The sequence below is a fragment of the Carcharodon carcharias genome, chromosome 1 (genome assembly GCF_017639515.1).
Source record: "Carcharodon carcharias isolate sCarCar2 chromosome 1, sCarCar2.pri, whole genome shotgun sequence".
Classification (NCBI taxonomy): Eukaryota; Metazoa; Chordata; class Chondrichthyes; order Lamniformes; family Lamnidae; genus Carcharodon; species Carcharodon carcharias.
Genome location: NC_054467.1, coordinates 140,882,517 through 140,901,532, shown reverse-complemented (window position 1 = coordinate 140,901,532; position 19,016 = coordinate 140,882,517). Strand labels below are relative to the sequence as shown.

At 43.7% G+C, this 19,016-nt stretch overlaps 1 protein-coding gene across 16 annotated transcripts in view; it reads right to left on the bottom strand.

Annotated features, from left to right (window-relative positions):
• Window positions 1-19,016, bottom strand: part of LOC121287879 (LIM and calponin homology domains-containing protein 1-like) — a 518,147-nt gene that overhangs the window by 65,120 nt on the left and 434,011 nt on the right. For 12 of the 16 annotated variants that reach the window (XM_041205922.1, XM_041206441.1, XM_041206013.1 and 9 more), the window contains 2 exons: window positions 6,459-6,572; window positions 1,606-1,698 (listed from right to left, as the gene is read on the bottom strand). In XM_041205922.1, coding sequence (XP_041061856.1) covers window positions 1,606-1,698; window positions 6,459-6,572 — 207 coding nt within the window. The remainder of the gene's footprint in view (window positions 1-1,605; window positions 1,699-6,458; window positions 6,573-19,016) is intronic. The other 4 variants (XM_041206524.1, XM_041206600.1, XM_041206768.1 and 1 more) reach the window with 1 other exon arrangement.

Sequence of the window (19,016 nt, the reverse complement as noted above, 5' to 3'; positions counted from 1 at the left end):
GGAACATATCCTATTTTTACTTAGTTCTGTTGAAGGGTCATTCGAACTCAAAACGTTAATTGTGTTCCTCTCCGCAGATGCTGCCAGACCTGAGGTTTTCCAGGTATTTTTGTTTTTGTTTTGGATTTCCAGCATCCGCAGAGTTTTGCTTTTATCTTTGTAACTTTTTCAAAGTTTTACCAGTGAGATCTGAGAGTCACCATGTGGTTCAATGACAATGGTCATAATTATTTCCAGTTGATTCAAATTCCAATTCTGATTTTAAATATGAGGATTCTCAAGGCTAAGTAAGGGGATAAATAAATGCATTAAGATTAAACACCTTGGAACATTTTTATGTGGGGTCTGAGTTTTTCCAGATATTTTTGAAAAAGTTACACCTTGTTGAAAAAGATGCAACTGGATTTTTAATTGGGATGTAATTTGGTTTTTAATGGAATACTAACTTCAAAATTATTGCTAAACATCCTCACTCCCCCTAAATAACTAATTTTATATTTGTGAAATGTTAAATTTCTCCACTATGATAAAAGAATTCTACATATTGCTAAAATAATATAAACATTTTTTTTTTAAAGTGCACATACACCTCCTTCATTTTTATTCCTGTGGTGATAGCAAAAAGGTAATGTTCCTGGGCTAGTAATCCTGAGGCCCAAATGAATGGTCTGGAAACAGGAGTTCAAATCTTACCATGACATCTGGGAGAATTTAAATTCAATTAATTAATAAGTTTGGAATAAGAGAAAGCTAGTCTCATTAATAATGATCATGAAATTACTGTAAAACTCCATCTGGATCACAAACGTCTTTCAGGAAAGAAAATCTGCTGTCCTTATCTGATCTGGCTTACATGTGTCTCCATACCCACAGCAATGTGGTTGAACTGTAAGTGCCCTCTGAAATGGCCTAGCAAGCTACTCAGTTGGAGATGGCTCATCACCATTTGTTTAAGGGCAATTAGGGATGTGCAATAAATGGTGGCTTTGCCAGCAATGCGCACATTCCAAGAATGAATTCTTTAAAAATCTATCTTTAGACTTCTGAAAGTTAGGCATGGGAGTCTTTTTCTTTCTTTTTATCTGAAGTTATTGACTGGTGCTGGAGAATGGTTCATGAGCATTATCCACTTTCCATTACCTCTGTTGAGCATCCATTTCTCACATGCCAGCCGTGATATTAAGCATCAGCTGACTATTTGACTGTGAGGTATATCATAGCCAAACACAATCCAGTCCTCGCTTGAGAGATGATCATCACTGGGCCAAATGCCTTCCTTGTGGCTGCTTATGTTATGGAATCTTTGTGAGCTCATGTTCCTAGTGAGATGACTGGGAAGCGATGTAAAGGTAATCTGGCTGCCCCTTCCTCTCCCTAGCCCATTGTCAGTGAGGATATCCTGATGTTACCCTGCCCACATACAGGGGTAAACCTTCCTGCTCTCTGCCACACCACACAGTATTTGCTCACTGAGGAAGTACAAATTATTGATTACATCATCAGTGGAATTGCATATCGAGACCAATCTTTTAGTAAAATTAAAGTGATTTTAAAATTGACAGTATAGCATTAGATCACAAATCAGTAATTTGATTCCTTTCTTACCTCTTCATGGTATCGACGTCCTTCTTCCTCAACCTCTCTCTGTGCTTTCTCCCATTCCTGGCGGAGTTTTTCTTGCTCCCTTCTGTATCTCTCCTGTCATTGGGTAAAACACCTGTGTCACTTATCATTGCCAGTCAGTGAGTTAAACTTGAAGGAACAGATCAGCTATGAAGCCTTCCTCTCAGAGACTCATGCCTTTGTCTCTTTTGGTGAAAACTGTCATTAGATTAATTAAGTGATCTCTTTGTTGCTTGTAATGAAATTAATGGAATTTTTACAAGTTCATTGCTTTCCCAGTAATTACATTCAACATTTCAGAGCAAGTCCAGTCAAGCAAGACCACTAAATATATTTAAAGATCATTAGCTAGAGTGAGAATTCTAATCACATTCAATGTTACTGCCACCACCAAATATAAAAATACTTAAATGTAAGATATACTTACAAGTACAGGTACAGTCCACCCTAAAATAAGTTGAGTACTCAGGAAATATTTAAGAACAATATTCACACAACTTTACAATTATGTAGTTAGAAAATATTACAGTTAAAGACCCCACATAAAAATGTTCCAAGGTGTTTAATCTTAATGCATTTATTTATCCCCTTACTTAGCCCTGAGAATCCTCATATTTAAAATCAGAATTGGAATTTGGATCAACTGGAAATAATTATGACCATTGCCATTGAACCACATGCTGACTCTCAGATCTTAGTACAAACATTTGATATCCCATTGCCTTATTGTAGTATCATGATCACAGACAAAGACTATTGAGTACCAAAGTTTAAGTGCTACATGATTAGCACATGCATGGCTGTTAACAATCGGCCTGCCTCATAAAATAATTCCATGCACTAGAAAGGTTTGACTAAATTATGACATAATTATGGTTAATTAGTCTACTGTAGGAGGGCATGTGGTAATTATCTCCTGATGGTTGGGATCGGAAATTCAATTTATGGAGAGCCATGGGTGGAAACTCATGTTTTAGCACATGCAATGTCAATCTTATACTGGGGTTATTGTGTCAAATTTGCAATGGTACTACCATGAAGTCAGCATGAAAAGTCTCATCTAGACCAGCCGAATCACATTTATTTGACTTCTCCATCTCGAGTAACATCATGATTATTGGCTTCACAACGCATGGCATTGTGCTAGCTTCACTATGATAGCTGGAAATAGTTGAGTACCTCAGAAATCATCTTATGTCATAATGTGCATTGTACCGTATCTACTACTTAACATGTTCTAATTCACACAGGCAGCTGGATTTAAGTAGATTTACACCCATGAATCTCTAGGGAAGCTGGCATTAAAATTGGTTGCTGCCAGGTGGGCTGAGTTTTTCCAGCACTTTGTGTTTTTATTCCAGATTTCCAGCATCCGCAGTGTTTTCCTTTATTTTAGTGTTTTAATTCACTGCCACTTCTCTTCCAGGAATGTCTATCTTGAAGAAGTTCTGCTCTTCTCTTTGATGGGATTTCTGGTTGTCTCTTTCACCTTGTTCACATCCATTGCTTTCCATTTCCTTCCTAGTGTTTGCCTTGTGTTTCAAAACATCTTTGTCATTTAATCTCCCCCGCCCTCCAACATATCCCTGACCTTCTCCTTTGCTCCACTTTCCCCTACCCTCTTTTTCAACAGCATAAAACCCATCACATCCCTACCTCTCTTCAGTTCTGAATAAGGGTCATATTGGACTTGAAACGTTAACTCTGTTTCTCTCTCTCAACAGATGCTGCTAGACCGGCTGAGATTTTCAATTTTTATGTAAGATGGGTTGCTCTGGCTCAATCTGAATCTTGAACGATGACTGCACTTTTAGAGAAAGGCAGGCTAGTGTTGACTTCAGTAATTAACGCCCTGCTAGTGTAAGTGAGATAACATTGCCTAAATGACTTACTTGTGCCAGCACACTCCACACAAGAGTATTTAATGAAGGCAACAATTTACTGTTTTCAGTACACTCACAGAGTGGAGAGTTCACATCTTTTTCAAAGTTTGCACATGGTGAATCAATGCTAAATCTTCCTTTAAAATTCTCCCCTGCCCTTCTAAAGTGTTTCATGGGTACCAACTGCCCTCAGCACCAATGGCCAAAGAGCCATTCTCAACTAAGAACCTAAACCATTGAGCATTGCAGCCAACCCCAGTTTGTCCTCACACATGGAACAGTTATTAGATAGCAAGCAGGAATGCAAACCTTGGCTAACTTATCCTTGCTCCTTATTGTTGAGGATAATGATAGCACTACATTAGGTATCAGTTAACAGCCACAGACCAGGGATCATAGCTGGGAGCTTCTTGTTCTATTAATCTGAGTTCTATTGTTAGCCACTTACATTTTTTTAGTCAATTCAGAAACTTTCCTTCTCACGTCTTTTTTTTTCTTTTTGGTGGTCCTAAACCCCAGCAAACCAAGTTGTCACAAGAATATGCTTTGAAACCATTATAGACATTGGGATAACAGATTACAATTATTGCCACATATTTGTGAGTGTCCATGATGTATCCTCTACAGAACTAACACCTCTAAAGATGAGGCAATTCCAGATTCTGACCTCTGTGAACTATTTGGGGTTTATACGTTCAGGTGGATCATCAGCCCACATTCCATTTTTTTTATTCACTCTTAGGATGTGGGCATCACTACCAAGGCCAGTATTTATTGCCCATTCCTAGTTACACTGAGAAGGTGGTGTTGAGATTTCATTGTGAACCACTGACAATTTTTCTTTGTAGTGATTTTAAATACAAGTGACTGACTTGCCTTGACAAAAAAGAATGCAGTTAAGAGTCAACTATGTGAAGGATCAACTTAATTTAAACAAATGTAATAAATGATTGATGCACATATGTAATATTGCTGAAAGTTTATTTCAAGCAGCCCTGGTAAAAGTTTGGAAATCAGGAGATTAATCATTATTTCAGTTTGATTCCATTTTTACTAATCCTCAGCCAAGCAGTCATGCTATTGCAATGATAATTAGAGTTTCAGCACAACAGTCCATGCTATTCTTAACCATGATGCCTTACCTGTTGAAAATCAGGAGCAATTATTTAATTCACATAAATTGATGCACGCCAGTTGTTCTGTATAACTGAATAAAATAGCTCAGCAGAAGCTCCCTCTCACTGTCAACTGTGTCTAGTAACATTTTTACTCCTGATTGTTGAGTTAATGAGGGGCATGCAGTCATTTACATGGTTGGAGACATTGAATATCATGAAAAACATGCTCCATTAGCTGTTCACAGGTTAGACAGTTTAATCACTTATAAGAGTATCATATACTGTGCAACACTTTAAAGAAATACTAAGCAAAGATGGCCACATGGTAGATGAACACATTTTATGTGAAAAAGATAAAAATTGAGATCATGCAGGAAGTCACAATTTTAGCTGCTACAATTTCCATCGACTCACACAGCAATCACTTCTTAACTATCTTTCCCACTGAAGCAGAATTTTCAGCTTTTTTGAGGAAATTAGTCATTCATGTTCCTATGCATTTGCAAATGCAATTACTTACTGCAGTAGTCAGCAAATTACTGTTAATGTGAAGCTTTGTACTTTTTTTTATCCATTCATGGGATGTGGACCTCACTCGTTGGACCAGCATTTATTGCCCATTGCTAATTGCCCTTGAGAAGGTGGTGGTGAGCTGCCTTCTTGAACTGCTGCAGTCCATGTGGTGTAGGTATGCCCACAGTGCTGTTAGGAAGGGATTTCCAGGATTTTGACCCAGCAACAGTGAAGGAACGGCGATATATTTCCAAGTCAGGATGGTGAGTAACTTGGAGGGGAACTTTCAGGTGGTGGTGTTTCCATGTGTCTGTTGCCATTGTCCTTCCAGATGGCATTGGTCGTGGGTTTGAAATGTGCTGTCTAAGGAGCTTTGGTGAGTTCCTGCCATGCTTAAGGAGGTTTAAAGGAGCAACTGCAGTGCATTTTAAAGTAAGATTTTTAAAATATATATTGGTGCAATTTTTTCTAAATCCTCACCGTATCATGTTAGTTCCTCACACTTAAGTCTTTCATGGTGAAGAAGGTAGGTCAGTTGAGCCAACAGATGTGCTTGTGAATGCTATCAACACCACTTCTTACATGAGAAGTTATAACCAACATTCCCTTTAAAATTTAGTTGTTGCATGCAGCCAGATTTTTTTCAGTGTGAGATTCTTTTAACTCCTATATTAGCTAGCATGGGACAAGGCCCAAATGGTACCATGGAAGCTGCTGCGCAGTCACACACCATGCAGCATAGTGGGAATGTTGGTCAGAAGCTGTATGGACAGTGTTTACAAGGTCTGCTAACTTGTTTTCTATTCCTAAGGTGATCCATCAAAGCAAGTGTTGCTTCATTTCAGGGGAGTTATGAGTTTGAACATTAGCAAAAACTAACAATCAAATTCAGGTTACCCAGTCAAATGGTCTAGAAATCTTCCTAGGAATGCTGATCTTAAGCAATCATTGTAGAAGATGGGCTGGATTAAATAAATTCATGATTGCAGGTAGGTCAATCTCAACTCAGTAAAATTTATACCAAAATCAAATTTCAAGAAATATATTTTATTGAATTACAGTAATTTGCTCCCTACTGTAGCAATTTCATTTCAGTTTTTCATGGTTCCAAACTGCCTAGCAGGACAGCGATGTACTTCATCTCTTTCATTACCATCTTCTGGTTGGCTAATCAGAACCATGTTTGTGAAAAAACATAGATGAAGGATTAGTGCTAAAAGCCTTAACTGGGGGTGCACCACATCTACCCAAACCTATACGACAAGCAACAGCAGAACAAGCATTTTGTAGCAGAGGGTCAATGCAAGTTGTGTTAATGTACCTGGAGCAAGCGTTCCTGCTCTTTCTGCCATCTTTCCTGACGCTTGCGTTCTTCTTCTGGGTCCCAATACCAGCGGTCAAAACGTTTAGGGAGATTTAAAGGAGCAACTGGGATCTAACAATCCACATCAAGAAAAAGTTGTGTGACAGATTGATGTTATTTCATGATCTGAGAAATTTCACTTAAGGTGATGTTTCCAGTAAGCAAGAGTAAGAATTATAGCGACTGTGGAAGGCTGACAAAAAAATTAAAGCCAGGATAGGACTAATTGTCATCAAAAAGTTGAAGTGGAAGTTTGTTAATTATGAAGATTATTAATGCATGTTTTTATAATGAAAGATTTTAGCATGAAACCTATAGTCTTTCCTGATTGTTATGATTTAATTTATGTTCTCATACAATAATTCTTATCAGATGTATTTGGAAAAGACAAGAGCACTATGAGCACTAATGATCTTTATCCTTTTCCCCCCACTTTTGAAGTGATTATTTTCCTTTGTCCTGGGCATAGTCAAAGGAATTGGGATATGGTATGTGTCAGAGTCTCCACCTGCTTAGGAGGCACAAAAAAGAAACAAGGCATGGCTTATTCCATGACTCCCCTTTCATGAAATCTCCACTACATGGCACACTTGAGATTAGCCACTTTACATAAAATTATGTGGCATCAACTGAAGCAAGCCATTTAGCTCAGCTGGTCAATGCCAGTGTTCCAGGTCTATTCGAGTCTCCACACACTCTTTTATCTCTTCCTCTCTACTCTGTAGGCGCAGCCTCCCTCTTCACAAATCTGCTGTCATCACCTGTCTGCTCAACAAATCCCACCCTTGATCTCTCTGTCCTTGCAAACTACTCTCCATGTCCACCCTCCATTTCATCTCCAAAGTTCTGAAATGTAATGTTGCCTTCCAAAGCCATTCCCATCTTTCCCAGAACTCCATGTTTGAATCTCTCCAATCTGGTCTCTGCCCTTGCCAAAGTTGCCTTTGGTGAGGCCAAATATCTAGCCTTGCCATCCCCACCATATATCTCATCTACATGCTGCCCCTCAGCAACATCATACAAAAACACACAGTGGCCTGAATTTATACTCTCACGTTGGGCGCATGGAGTCAGCAGAATCCCTGGCTCTGCAAACCAGACTCTCGAAAGAGTGCCGCAGAAGTTTGGACGTTAATTCCAAAGACGGGGGGGGGGGGGGGGGGGGGGGTGTGTGGTTGCGTTGCTGTGGGACCCTTTTCATTCCGTGTCTGTTATCCCTGGAAAGATTTCAAGATTTTTAGTCAGAGGGGCTGCTGGGTGCAGAGGCGGGCTGGACGACAGGTCCACCTCACTGCTCCAGCACTTTGTCCCAGCTGTGAAAAGAAGATTGAAGCAAAAAAAAAAAACCCCTCCCACCCCACCATGCCCCTTCCATGACAACCCATGTCCCACCCACCCCCATGGCCCTTCATATCCCCATGTCAGCCAATGCCCCTCCACCTACCCCCACCACCCCTCATACTCACCACCCCTCATACCCACCAATGCCAACCTATGCCCCTCCTATGGTCCTTTATAGTACCATGCCAACTTAGTGCCAACTCATGCCCCACACCCACCATCCTTTTCCTTTACACCCTCCATGGCAACAAATGCAGTATCCACCATGGGGAGTCTTCAGGACCTATGCTGAGATTGAATAAAGTTCTTAAGTGTCTATTTATGAATTCACTATTTAAAAAAAAACTCATTGATAAAATCCATTCACTATATTTAACATCCTTTAATCCCTTATAAGAACAAACATTTGGATTCATAGTCCCACTTCAAAGATTTTGTGAGCACTTGGAGCTGTCAATCATAGCTGTGAGCTGACAGGCACCCCACTATGATCATGATCAGTCATGCAGTACTAATCCTGTAATAGTAACCCTCAGGTTGTTGTCAACAGACTGAAATAGCAAGCCCTGATTTTTTTCAATACTGCAGACTTTTTTCCCGAATTATTAAAGGCAGGAGATTTAAATGCCTTGGCAACTTGACAGCTCCTACTGACAGCTCCCAATTCCAATGAGCCTGGCAATTGCAATGGCTTTATGCACGTTTTGTGCACATTCATGTCTAATTTTTAACAATCACAAAGGGCACTTGGCCTCTCCCAAAGGACATATCTCCCAAAGGACATCTGACCTCCCACAAAGGTGTCCTGGGACCATTTCCAAAAGGGTACCTTACCTCTCTAAAGAACGCTGGTAAGTTTATACCTTCTCCTACCAGATCTAATGTGCACAAGTTGTATTTCCCACTCACTCCTTGTGAAAATCAGGTCAGACTGAAGGCAGCTGCATTTTAACATGTGCAGCTGCCTCTGTGAACCATTGATGTACAAAGTTTGACCCGCCCCCATTTCCCACCCCCTGTGAAAATGATGGGGGCCCGGTTTGGTGCAACCAAACCTGATTGGCCTTCCATGCTCTAGCCTAAATTTGAGGCCATCCAAAACCCTACACCTCACTACCCTCCCACACCACCCCACCCCTGCCACCACCCCCCGCCCCCCCCCCCCCCCCCCCCCCCCCCAATGTCCTTACTCACACCAAGTACTATTCACCTATCACCCTTGTACTTGTTGATCTACACTGGCTCCTGGTCAATCAAGACCTCAACAATGAAATTTACATAATTGTTTCCAAATCCCTCCAAGGCCTACCCGTCCCTACCTCTATAATCTCCGCCTGTCTCTCAATCCTGAAATATCTGTACTTCTCTAATTCTGGCCTCTTGCATTTCCTCAACTTTAATTGCTCCACCATTGGCGGCCATGCCTTCAGCCACTTAGGCTCTAAGTTCTGGAATACTCTCCCTACACATTACCACCTCCCCACCTCGCTTCCATCCTTTAAGATGATCCTTAAAATCTACCTCTTCCATTATGCTTTTGATCATCTGCCCTTATGTGGCTCTGTGGAGGGTGAGAAGGCAGACAGGTTCGGCTGCAGAGGACTCAGATGAGGACCTCGATGGGACAGAATACAGGGCAGCACTGAATGGGCATGCACACCAAAATGCTGGATGCATTGGATGACCTGCCAGACAGTCTCCTGTTACTGTTAAGGAGCTTAGCAGAGTTAAGCTCCAGGTTAGCAAGGTTTTACATAAATTTAACATTACCTCCCTGCTTTTGCATTCCATTCCTCTAGAAATGAATTCCAGTTCTTTGTTTGCGATCCTTATGACCTTATCAACTTATATTACTACTTCTAACAATTCATATATCTATATTCTGAGATCTCTTTACTCCTTGACCTCATTAGTTTCCTACTTCCCAAGGAAAATGGTCTCCTTATTCCACCTATCAAGATCAATCACCTCACATTTTGTGATGTTGAATTTCATTTGCCTTCGATCACTCACTCCGAAAGCCTGCATTTTGGTGCAGCTCTCCACATTATTAGATATGGATGCCAATTGGATATTATCTGTAAATTTCGACACAATGGGCGGAATCGTCCCAAATTTGCACTAAGTGCACTAGTGGGCGGGTAAAATGACATTTTAGCCACCAGCCGCAATGGCGGGTTTTCACGCTGTATCATCCCAAACCCGCCTCATTATTTATGCACTCCTGGGAAACATACCATTTCCATTGTGGGCGAGCTCTCATTCACCCACCCGCCTTCACCCCACCGCCACATCACACCAGGCGCCATATTTAAAGTCCAGCTGCAGGTGTACATCTCAGTGCTTCCAGACCACCACTGCTGCATGTAAGACATGGCCCTGAAACTGAACAAGACTGCAGCCCCCAGGTTCAGCAACACATCCCACGAGCATCTTTTGGATGCTGTGGCGGCCCGCCGAGATATCCTCTACCCCCGCTCTGGCCGCAGGATGGGCAGCAACAGCGCTAACCCGGCTTGGAAGGTGGTGGTCAGTGCCAAAGGCCTTCAAAAGAGGACAGCCACCCAGTGCCGCAAGAGGATGCATGTTCTCCTCCGTTCCGCCAGGCTAAGTCACTCTTCCAATCACTCAACTCACACACACAAACCCATCACACATCCACAGGGCCCTCACTCACTGCCAATGCAAGAGAGATCACCATTCACACTCACACACACCATCATTGTCCTCATCCCATCCACGGGACCACTCACCACCCACATACTTAACATCTGGCCTGGCAGGTATCCTGCTTACACTTTCTCCATATCTATTCATGCAGGACAAGCTGGCACACAACAAGAGAGAGGTTGCAGACCAATGGCAGAATGCCCAAAAGAAGGGACCTCACGGACTTTGAAAACAGAGCCATCCAACTGGCCGACGAGGATCTGGACTGGTCATGTGCCAATGGTGAGGTTAGCAGGCCTCTACCAAGTGAGGGCCCAGCAGTGCAATATCCATTAGACAACCATGCCATGCGTGATGTGTCCTCTTTCTCAGGCCACTGCCATGCACTAATTATCTCCTCTTGCTTTCACGAGCATACCTGCCAAACTGCTGACAGAGCCCACGGCCCAGGGCCTCCAAGCGAGCTCCGAAGAAATCTCTGAAGAGGAATCTGAAGGCACTGTCCCTAAAGACCCATAATGGCGCTAATCCACACCCCCCACCAGCGCAGAGACACACAACTCGGTGGGACCAAGCTGTAGAGTAGCCCCGGGATCACAATCTGGTGAGCACATTGCACCGTCTGATCCACAGCAGGTGGAGGCAGGGACTTCCTGGGTTTCCGGCACTTGGAGGACTGCTGGAGGCCAGAACATTGCTGAGTCCCAGTCAGAGGATGAGCCTCTAGACTTGGTCATGTCACAGTTGCTGGAGCTGCAAAGGCAAGCTTGGGAACATCAGGAAGGGATGTCCACTGCACTCCTCAGATTGCAAGGCACGTTGGAGGAGCCCGCCTGCCTTCAGTCTGAGGTGATAGTCCTGGCATTGCAACGCACAGAGGTCAACACTGGCAGCATGGCGGCTGCCATGGAGACCTTGGTCCAGGACGTCGCTCCTGCACTGCTGCACGGGCTCAATTCCATTGCTGATGCCATATTTGGCCTCCAAAAGTGTGTATGTGAGAGGGGTGCTGGGCAGCTTGAACTCACTCCAGCTACCCCTGCCCCTCGAGGAGTCAGCCTGGGGCCCTTGGGCACCCATAGGGAGGAGGATCAGCAGATGCATACTCCGGGCACAGCCATCCAGATGATTCCGAGAGTGTCCAGCACATCCGAATCCCCTCTCTCGTGATCTCAGCAGCTCCAGATCCACAGGCCAAGGAGTGTGCCACTGCCACACAGCAGGGTCCTGAAAGCAGGCCAGGGCCCTCCAAGTCTCGGTCTGCCAGAGGACACCCACCAAGATTATCACGGACAGGGCGTCAATGAACTCTCAACAATGTCTCCCTGCCTATGCCTCCTTGTTCTGTTGAGCTCTTTGTTCTTGTCACTCAGATGTGAAACATTTCTGCACAAGATAAAGGCAGGTGTCTCAGTCCAGGGCCTCTTCCCTGTGCTCTGTGCAGCTTTCAGACCACAGTGATGGTCCAGCCTCACACTCCCTGGAAACATTACTGATGCCTGTATCTCGACGGTGCTGGTCATTGCTGCTAGAATGTAGTGGGCAGGTACCATAGAGGTCCCTCATTCTCTGTGTGTGCTCTCAGTGGGGCTGGCCCCCATCACACCAGCATCTGTGACCAGTTATTGGTGTGCTCCTGAAGGGCTCAGGTGCTGAAGGACAAAGGATCAAATGCTTCTAAAGTTTCATGGCTGCGTCTCTATGATATGCCCCTGATCATGGAACGCAAGGAGCTGCCCTCAGCCAGACAGGAGTCAGACATTCTCAGAGGCTATGGGAAAATCTACAGAGTGTCCTCACTGCATGCCTTTATCACTCTCCTGGAATCGAGGACTATTAGGGCCTCCACTGCGTCTCCATGACAGGAGCATTATCACAGAGGGTATTCAAGCTGCCATATGCCAGACTGGAGTCAAACGTTCACAAATGCAATATGAGGATCCACAGGGACACCTCACTGCATGTCATCATCATCTTCCACAAACCTAGCAGCTATGAGGGCACCCCCAGCATGCCTGCCTCATCTAGCCAGTGCGAGGGCCTCATCCCCGTCATCATCGCCTCCGAGGACCCCTCACCCTCATCCCCGTCAATGTCCTCCTCATCAGAGGAGACAGATAGCTCCTCCATCTCCTCCTCAGCCAGCTTGTCTCCCCGTTGCAGCGCAGCAGATGACGATGACTGACACCCTCTGTGGACTATATTGCAGGGTTCCACCAGTCTGGTCCAGGCACTGGAACCTCATCTTCAGCATCCCAATGGTCTGCTCCACCAAGTTACGAGCTGCAGCATGACCCTCATTATAGCGTCGCTCTGCTGCATCTGAGGCCACCACACGGGTGTCATCAGCCACGGCCTCTGCAGCTAGCTCTTGTTCCCGTGGAGCCAGCCCTGCAGCATCTGTGGACCCTGGAAAACTCCAGGGATCTGTGACCAACTGAGGATGTCGGCATTGTGCACATCCCCTGGAAACCATGTGCAGACCTGTAGGATGAGTTTATGGTGGTCGCACACCAGCTGTGCATTCAGCAAATGGAAGTCCTTGCTGTTTAGTCGTCCATCATGTGTTGCGATGGAGATCTGAGCACCACATGAGTCCAGTTGATTGCACCCTGCACCTGTGGGAAACCCAAGATCTGGGCAAATCCAATTGCTTTAGCATCCTGACTGTTCTGGTCCTTGGTGAAAAGCACAAGGTTGTGTGTCTTCGCAAAAATGGCATTCGTGACCTCATGAATGCATTTGTAGATGGAGGCTTGTCATATCCTACTGAGGTCACCTGTGGAGGCCAGAAAGGAGCCACTGGTGTAGAAATTGAGCACTTGCACAGCCACTGGCAGTGGATGCCTTCCATGTCCCCGTGGTGCCAAATCCTGCAGTGGCTGGCAGATTTGACCAACCAGTTTCCTAGATATATGCTGTCTTTTGTGACACTGGTTCTTGGTCATCTGCAGAATGTAAGGCGGCATCTATAGACCCTGGGTGTTGCTAGGCACCGGCCTGTGATGGCTCACTGTGGCTCTTGGGCGGCATGTGCAGGAGCCCCAATCGCCCCTTCACCCTGAGGTTGCTGCTCCTGCCTCTGCACAGCCAGGAGCCTCCGTCACTCTCTCCTCCATCGTCTTCGTGCTCTGTAGGCCATCAGGCATACGGCTAGTTCACCAGGCTCCATGATTCTGATATACTCAGAACTTTTCTGATATATTGCAGATGATATAAAGATAGGTGGAGGGACAGTATTGAGGAGGCGGGGAGGCTGCAGAAGGATTTGGACAGGTTTGGAGAATGGGCAAAGAAGTGGCAGATGGAATACAATGTGGGCAAGTGTGAGGTCATGCACTTTGGTAGGAAGAATAGAGGCATGGACTATTTTCTAAATGGGGAGAGAATTCAGAAGTCTGGAGTGCAAAGGGACTTGGGACTCCTAGTCCAGGATTCTCTTAAGGTTAACTTGCAGGTTGAGTTGGTAGTTAGGAAGGTAAATGCAATGTTGGCATTTATTTCAAGAGGACTAGAATATAAAAGCAGGGATGTGCTGCTGAGGCTTTATAAGGCTCTGGTCAGACCACATTTAGAATATTGTGAGCAATTTTGGGCCCCGTATCTCAGGAAGGATGTGCTGGCCCTGGAAAGGGTCCAGAGGAGGTTCAAGAGAACGATACCAGGAATAAAAGGCTTAACATATGAGGAATGTTTGAGGACTCTGGGTCTATACTCGATGGAGTTTAGAAGGATGAGGGGGGATCTGATTGAAACTTACAGAATACTGAAAGGCCTGGATAGAGTGGATGTGGGGAAGATGTTTCCATTAGTAGCAGAGACTAGGACCTGAGGGCACAGCCACAGAGTAAAGGGAAGACCTTTTAGAACAGAGATGAGGAGAAACTTCTTTAGCCAGAGAGTGGTGAATCTATGGAATTCATTGCCACAGAAGGCTGTGGAGGCCAGGTCATTGAGTGTATTTAAGACCGAGATAGATAGGTTCTTGAATAGTAAGGGGATCAAAGGTTACGGGGAGAAGGCGGGAGAATGGGGTTGAAAAATTTCTCAGCCATGATTGAATGGCAGAGCAGACTCGATGGGCCGAGTGGCCTAATTTCTGCTCCTATGTCTTATGGTCTTACTCCTCCTGCAGAATGAAAGAGAGATACACGTGGTTAGCATGGGTGTATGGTCCCTTAGTGCTTCCCGGAGAGGGCTAGCTATCACTTGGATGCCCAGAGATTAGTGCGTTGCATGGCTGCCCTGTTAGCTTGAACCATGCGGGAAAACTGGTCCGAACTGGGATGTTGACATAGCAAGGGGCTGTGTGCGCCTCCGGCAGTGACTGCTCCAAGGGCCAGCTTTAGTGAGGAGATTGTAGAATGTGTGCAATTGTCCAACTGTTCTGCAGTCCACTAAAGTGTTCATGAGTTTGCAGTCTGTGCCAGGGTCAGGAGGAGGGGGGAAGCTCAGATAAGCTTTCCCGCTGACATGGATGGGCGATCCAGTATGGGGGTACGATTCCAGCTGCCTGACCTGATAATAATATGCAGATGTATTACAATGAGGCTCCCAACATCCAATGGTGGGAAACGCGGTCTGCCATCGGTAGGCTGAGTGGACGACCACAAACTGCTTTCTTGCCATCGTAAAACCCATAGCGCCACATTGTCCACTCATGCCATCAATCACGCCCGACGCCAGCGAGCACAGAAAATTCCGTCCAATAACTCAAATTCCTGAGTCCAAACCACTTGTATATATGGTGATGAGCACTGTTCCTAGCACGGATCTCTAAAGGACACCACTTCCCACTTTCTACTAATCTGGAAAAAGTTCCCTTAACTTCTATCCTTTGTTCTCTATTTTGTAGTCATCTTATAATTCATGCGCCTCCCTGACCCCTGACTCTTTGGGCTGGATTTTCAAATAGGTTGAGGCTGAGATCGGAGGCAATTTTCAATGACGGTGGTTCAGGCTCAGAGTCAGCCAATTCAGGCGGATTGATGTTAATCATGGGTCTATTAAGACCTGTTTCTGAGCAGGCTGAGGTTTTTAATTCGCAATGCTGTGACCACATCCAGGATAACGTGGTGGATTCAGGCTGGAAAGTAGGTGGGGGTTGCTTAACGGATCACGGGAGAGATCGCGCCCGCAGACCCATAACGGTTGCCAGGCGACAGCTGTGGTTGCTGTCCGTCTCCTGGACGGGTTGCCCCTCCAGGATCAACAGACAGCTGTGCCATCTTAAAAAAAAAGTAAACTTGCATGGTTTTCTCCCTTTGTTCTCTCTGTCTTCACATCTGCAGCTCCTAACTTGGCCGGTGGAGCTCGGGTTTCCGGCCTGCGGGATTCACGCTCCACTCCATTCCCCCGCTAGTAAAAACGTGATCTGCCAGAAATGGAGGCAGGACCTCCATGTCCAGGTCCCACCCACCATTTTTAAAGACTTATGGAGTCGGCCCAACTCTGAAAATCTGTCCCATGGAATTCATTTTAGAACTCCATGCTACTTTTTAAAATTATATTCTCGGTCTCTGAACGTTTGTTATCTCACCTTTTGTAAAATATTCAATTATCCTTTCTACTACTGACATTAAGCTAACTGGTCTATAATTTTCTGGAAAAACTTAGCAGGTCTGGCAGCATCTGTAGAGAGAGAAACAGAGTTAATGTTTCAAATCCAGTAGGACTCCTTGGGCACGAAATGTTAACTCTGTTTCTCTCTCCACAGATGTTGCCGGACCTGCTGAGTCTTTTCCAGCATTTTCTGTTTTTATTTCAGATTTCCAGCATCTCCAATATTTTGCTTTTACTATCGTTTTTTGGATTAGTTCTATGTCCCTCTTTGAAAGCAAACATTACAGTTTCTTCTCATCAGTCCTCTGGCTCTATTCCCTTTTCTTTTAAATTTGCATATCTTCCTCCTCCTTTAGCTACCATGCCCTAAAATGGCATTGGTACCCATGGACTTCCATTGGATTGGTCCATAATTGTGCTTGGCAAAGTACTGGCTGACCAGGAAACTCTCCTTCTCTTACTTCCTGCCATCAGGCATATTGGAAGGATGTACAGGCTGATAATCAACCTGTTTGGCCACATCATGAACACACCTTCCTTGGCCATCAAGTTCCAGAGGAGGACTTGAACCCAGAGATACAGATGCTACCACTGTGCCAGAAGACCTCTCTAGTTAGTATGTATGGATGCAATCCCACTCCCTTTCCCTCCACATGCAGTACATTGGAAACATCAAAGCATTACTGTTGCTTCAACTTTTAGTCAATTATATTTCACGTATCCGGTATTGAAAAAATTATAATTCAAACATGACACTAAACTGAACACTTGTATGTTCTGTTTGAGAGATGTTGCAATTGCATTCTTCTATATGAAACTGACTGCATGCATGCAATGCTTTTAAAATGTGAAACCACGATTAGTCTCATATTTAGGCATCCAGTTCAATTGCAGTTAAAATGTCTTTGGAGACTCATGTATGTCATAGGATTCCAACTTACATAAACATAGGAGGTGCCACAGGTAGCTAAAAAATACAGCAGCATTGAAATCATTGCAAGGTGGAAATGGAGTGCTCCATTTCCACCAGCTGGGGGTAGTTAAAATTTGCCCTTAAGTTTCAGATATGCACAAGCAATGTAGGTTAATTCCACTTATTTTTGACTGGGCAAAGGTCTTTCCCAAGTTATTCCATTGTAAGTCACCTTAGCAAAGTCCCTAAAGGGACAATGACTGAAGAATGTGATCCAATATTAACTTTTACATTTATCCCATGTTTGAGGTTTTTTTTTAAAATTCCGTTGATTGCTCTTTGCTTTTTTTTTTAAAAAATCAAAATGTGAAAGACACCTTAGTAAGATTGGAATGTATTTATAATACTGATACTTCTATTATCATTTTATTGAAATACAATGTGTTGCTTCAATACAGTTTCAGAGCCATTATAAAACATCTAACTGCTGTTATAGGACTAAATCTCGATAACTACCAGCTGAACATCAACGTAAATCATCAGGGATTTTTCAAATGCTGACCTAAAAGAATGACCAGCAGAATAAGTTCTGGTGGGGCACCTGTACACCCATTTGTCAACACATTCAATTTTTACTATCCTTTCTTTAAGAATTTCTGGTCCCATGCCAAACCATTTTCCCCACCCCATCAGGAAGCCCTCCCTAAAAAGCCTTACACGACAACTGACTGTGCAGAAGCCAATCCATTTCTAAGCTGTGAAACTGGCTGAAAAATGTAAATAAGGCCAGAACCTGAAAATAGCTTCCTCAACTCTGGCCTTGAGTACGCGCCCTGGGCGTACTGCCAATATCACATGCGTGTCGGAACCAAAAAGAAATTCTTCTCTATAGACTTTGGAGTCTGCTGTTCCTAGTTTCTGTTAGGAACTGAGGATCATTGAAAACTGCCTAGTTGAGGTTACAGCATGTGAAGATGTTCAGTTACTCCTTGCTCAATGTTTATTACCTAAAATATAATAGCTTTAGCGGCAGAGTATTTAGCTACAAGTGCAAGTGCTAAAACCTGTGCTTTTGAGCACTGAGAGAATGAACCTGAGACAGGTTCTAAAATTCTAAATTAAATGAAGTAATATAAGGAATAAATTTAATGGGAACAATGTTAAAGTAAAAAATTGTTTTTACTTTAGTTCAAAGTTCAAAATGGTAAAGGTGAATTTAGGACTAAATCCAGAAGGAACATTTTCACAAATATTGCAACAGGTTTTAAATAGAGGAGATAAGGCCAGTTGGATACTGTGATGGGAGGGAGAACTGTAGGTTTTTCCTTCTGAATGGAAAAGCTAAGATTGAACTTTCTGTATCTTGTGACTTCTGTTACAGATAAGGGTACTGTAAGCCAATCATCCAAATAATCAATAGACAAAGAGATACAAAGATTTTCTGGTGTGCAAGATATATTCCGAGAGCTCAACTTCCAATGCAGAATTTCATTTTAATTAAAATGTATCACAATTTCAAAGGTAAAAAAATCAGAATCAAACCTGCTTAAGTCATGTGGAAAATAAACATTCTGCTCCTACTTAATGGAGTTTATCAACGAAATAAGGGATGAGAGGGTACATGAATCATGAACAGAAATGGTGCCATTCTGGTAGTAATTAAATATGATGCAGAGTATGGTAGTGTTAGTGCACTGTGCCATGGAATAATGAAGTATAATTTCCATACAGTACCCTATTATAGCAAGATCCTCATCAAAGTGGATTTACCATGGAGATTCACCAACATAAAGCCAGCAGTTTCCCCTTAGAGAAAAGGAGGGAAACCCAGAGGGTCCATCCCAGAACACCCAGGCATGGGCCTGGTAGATAGGACTGGTTCACGGTACACCAAGAGCTAAAAAAATGTTCATGAAGAAATCATAAAATAACTGTATGCTACTTCATTGTTTAAATTTGTAGAAGGACCCTAAATAAAACATTATCAGATCCTGTAACTTTTATTGAAGGTTTAATTTAACATCACTCGT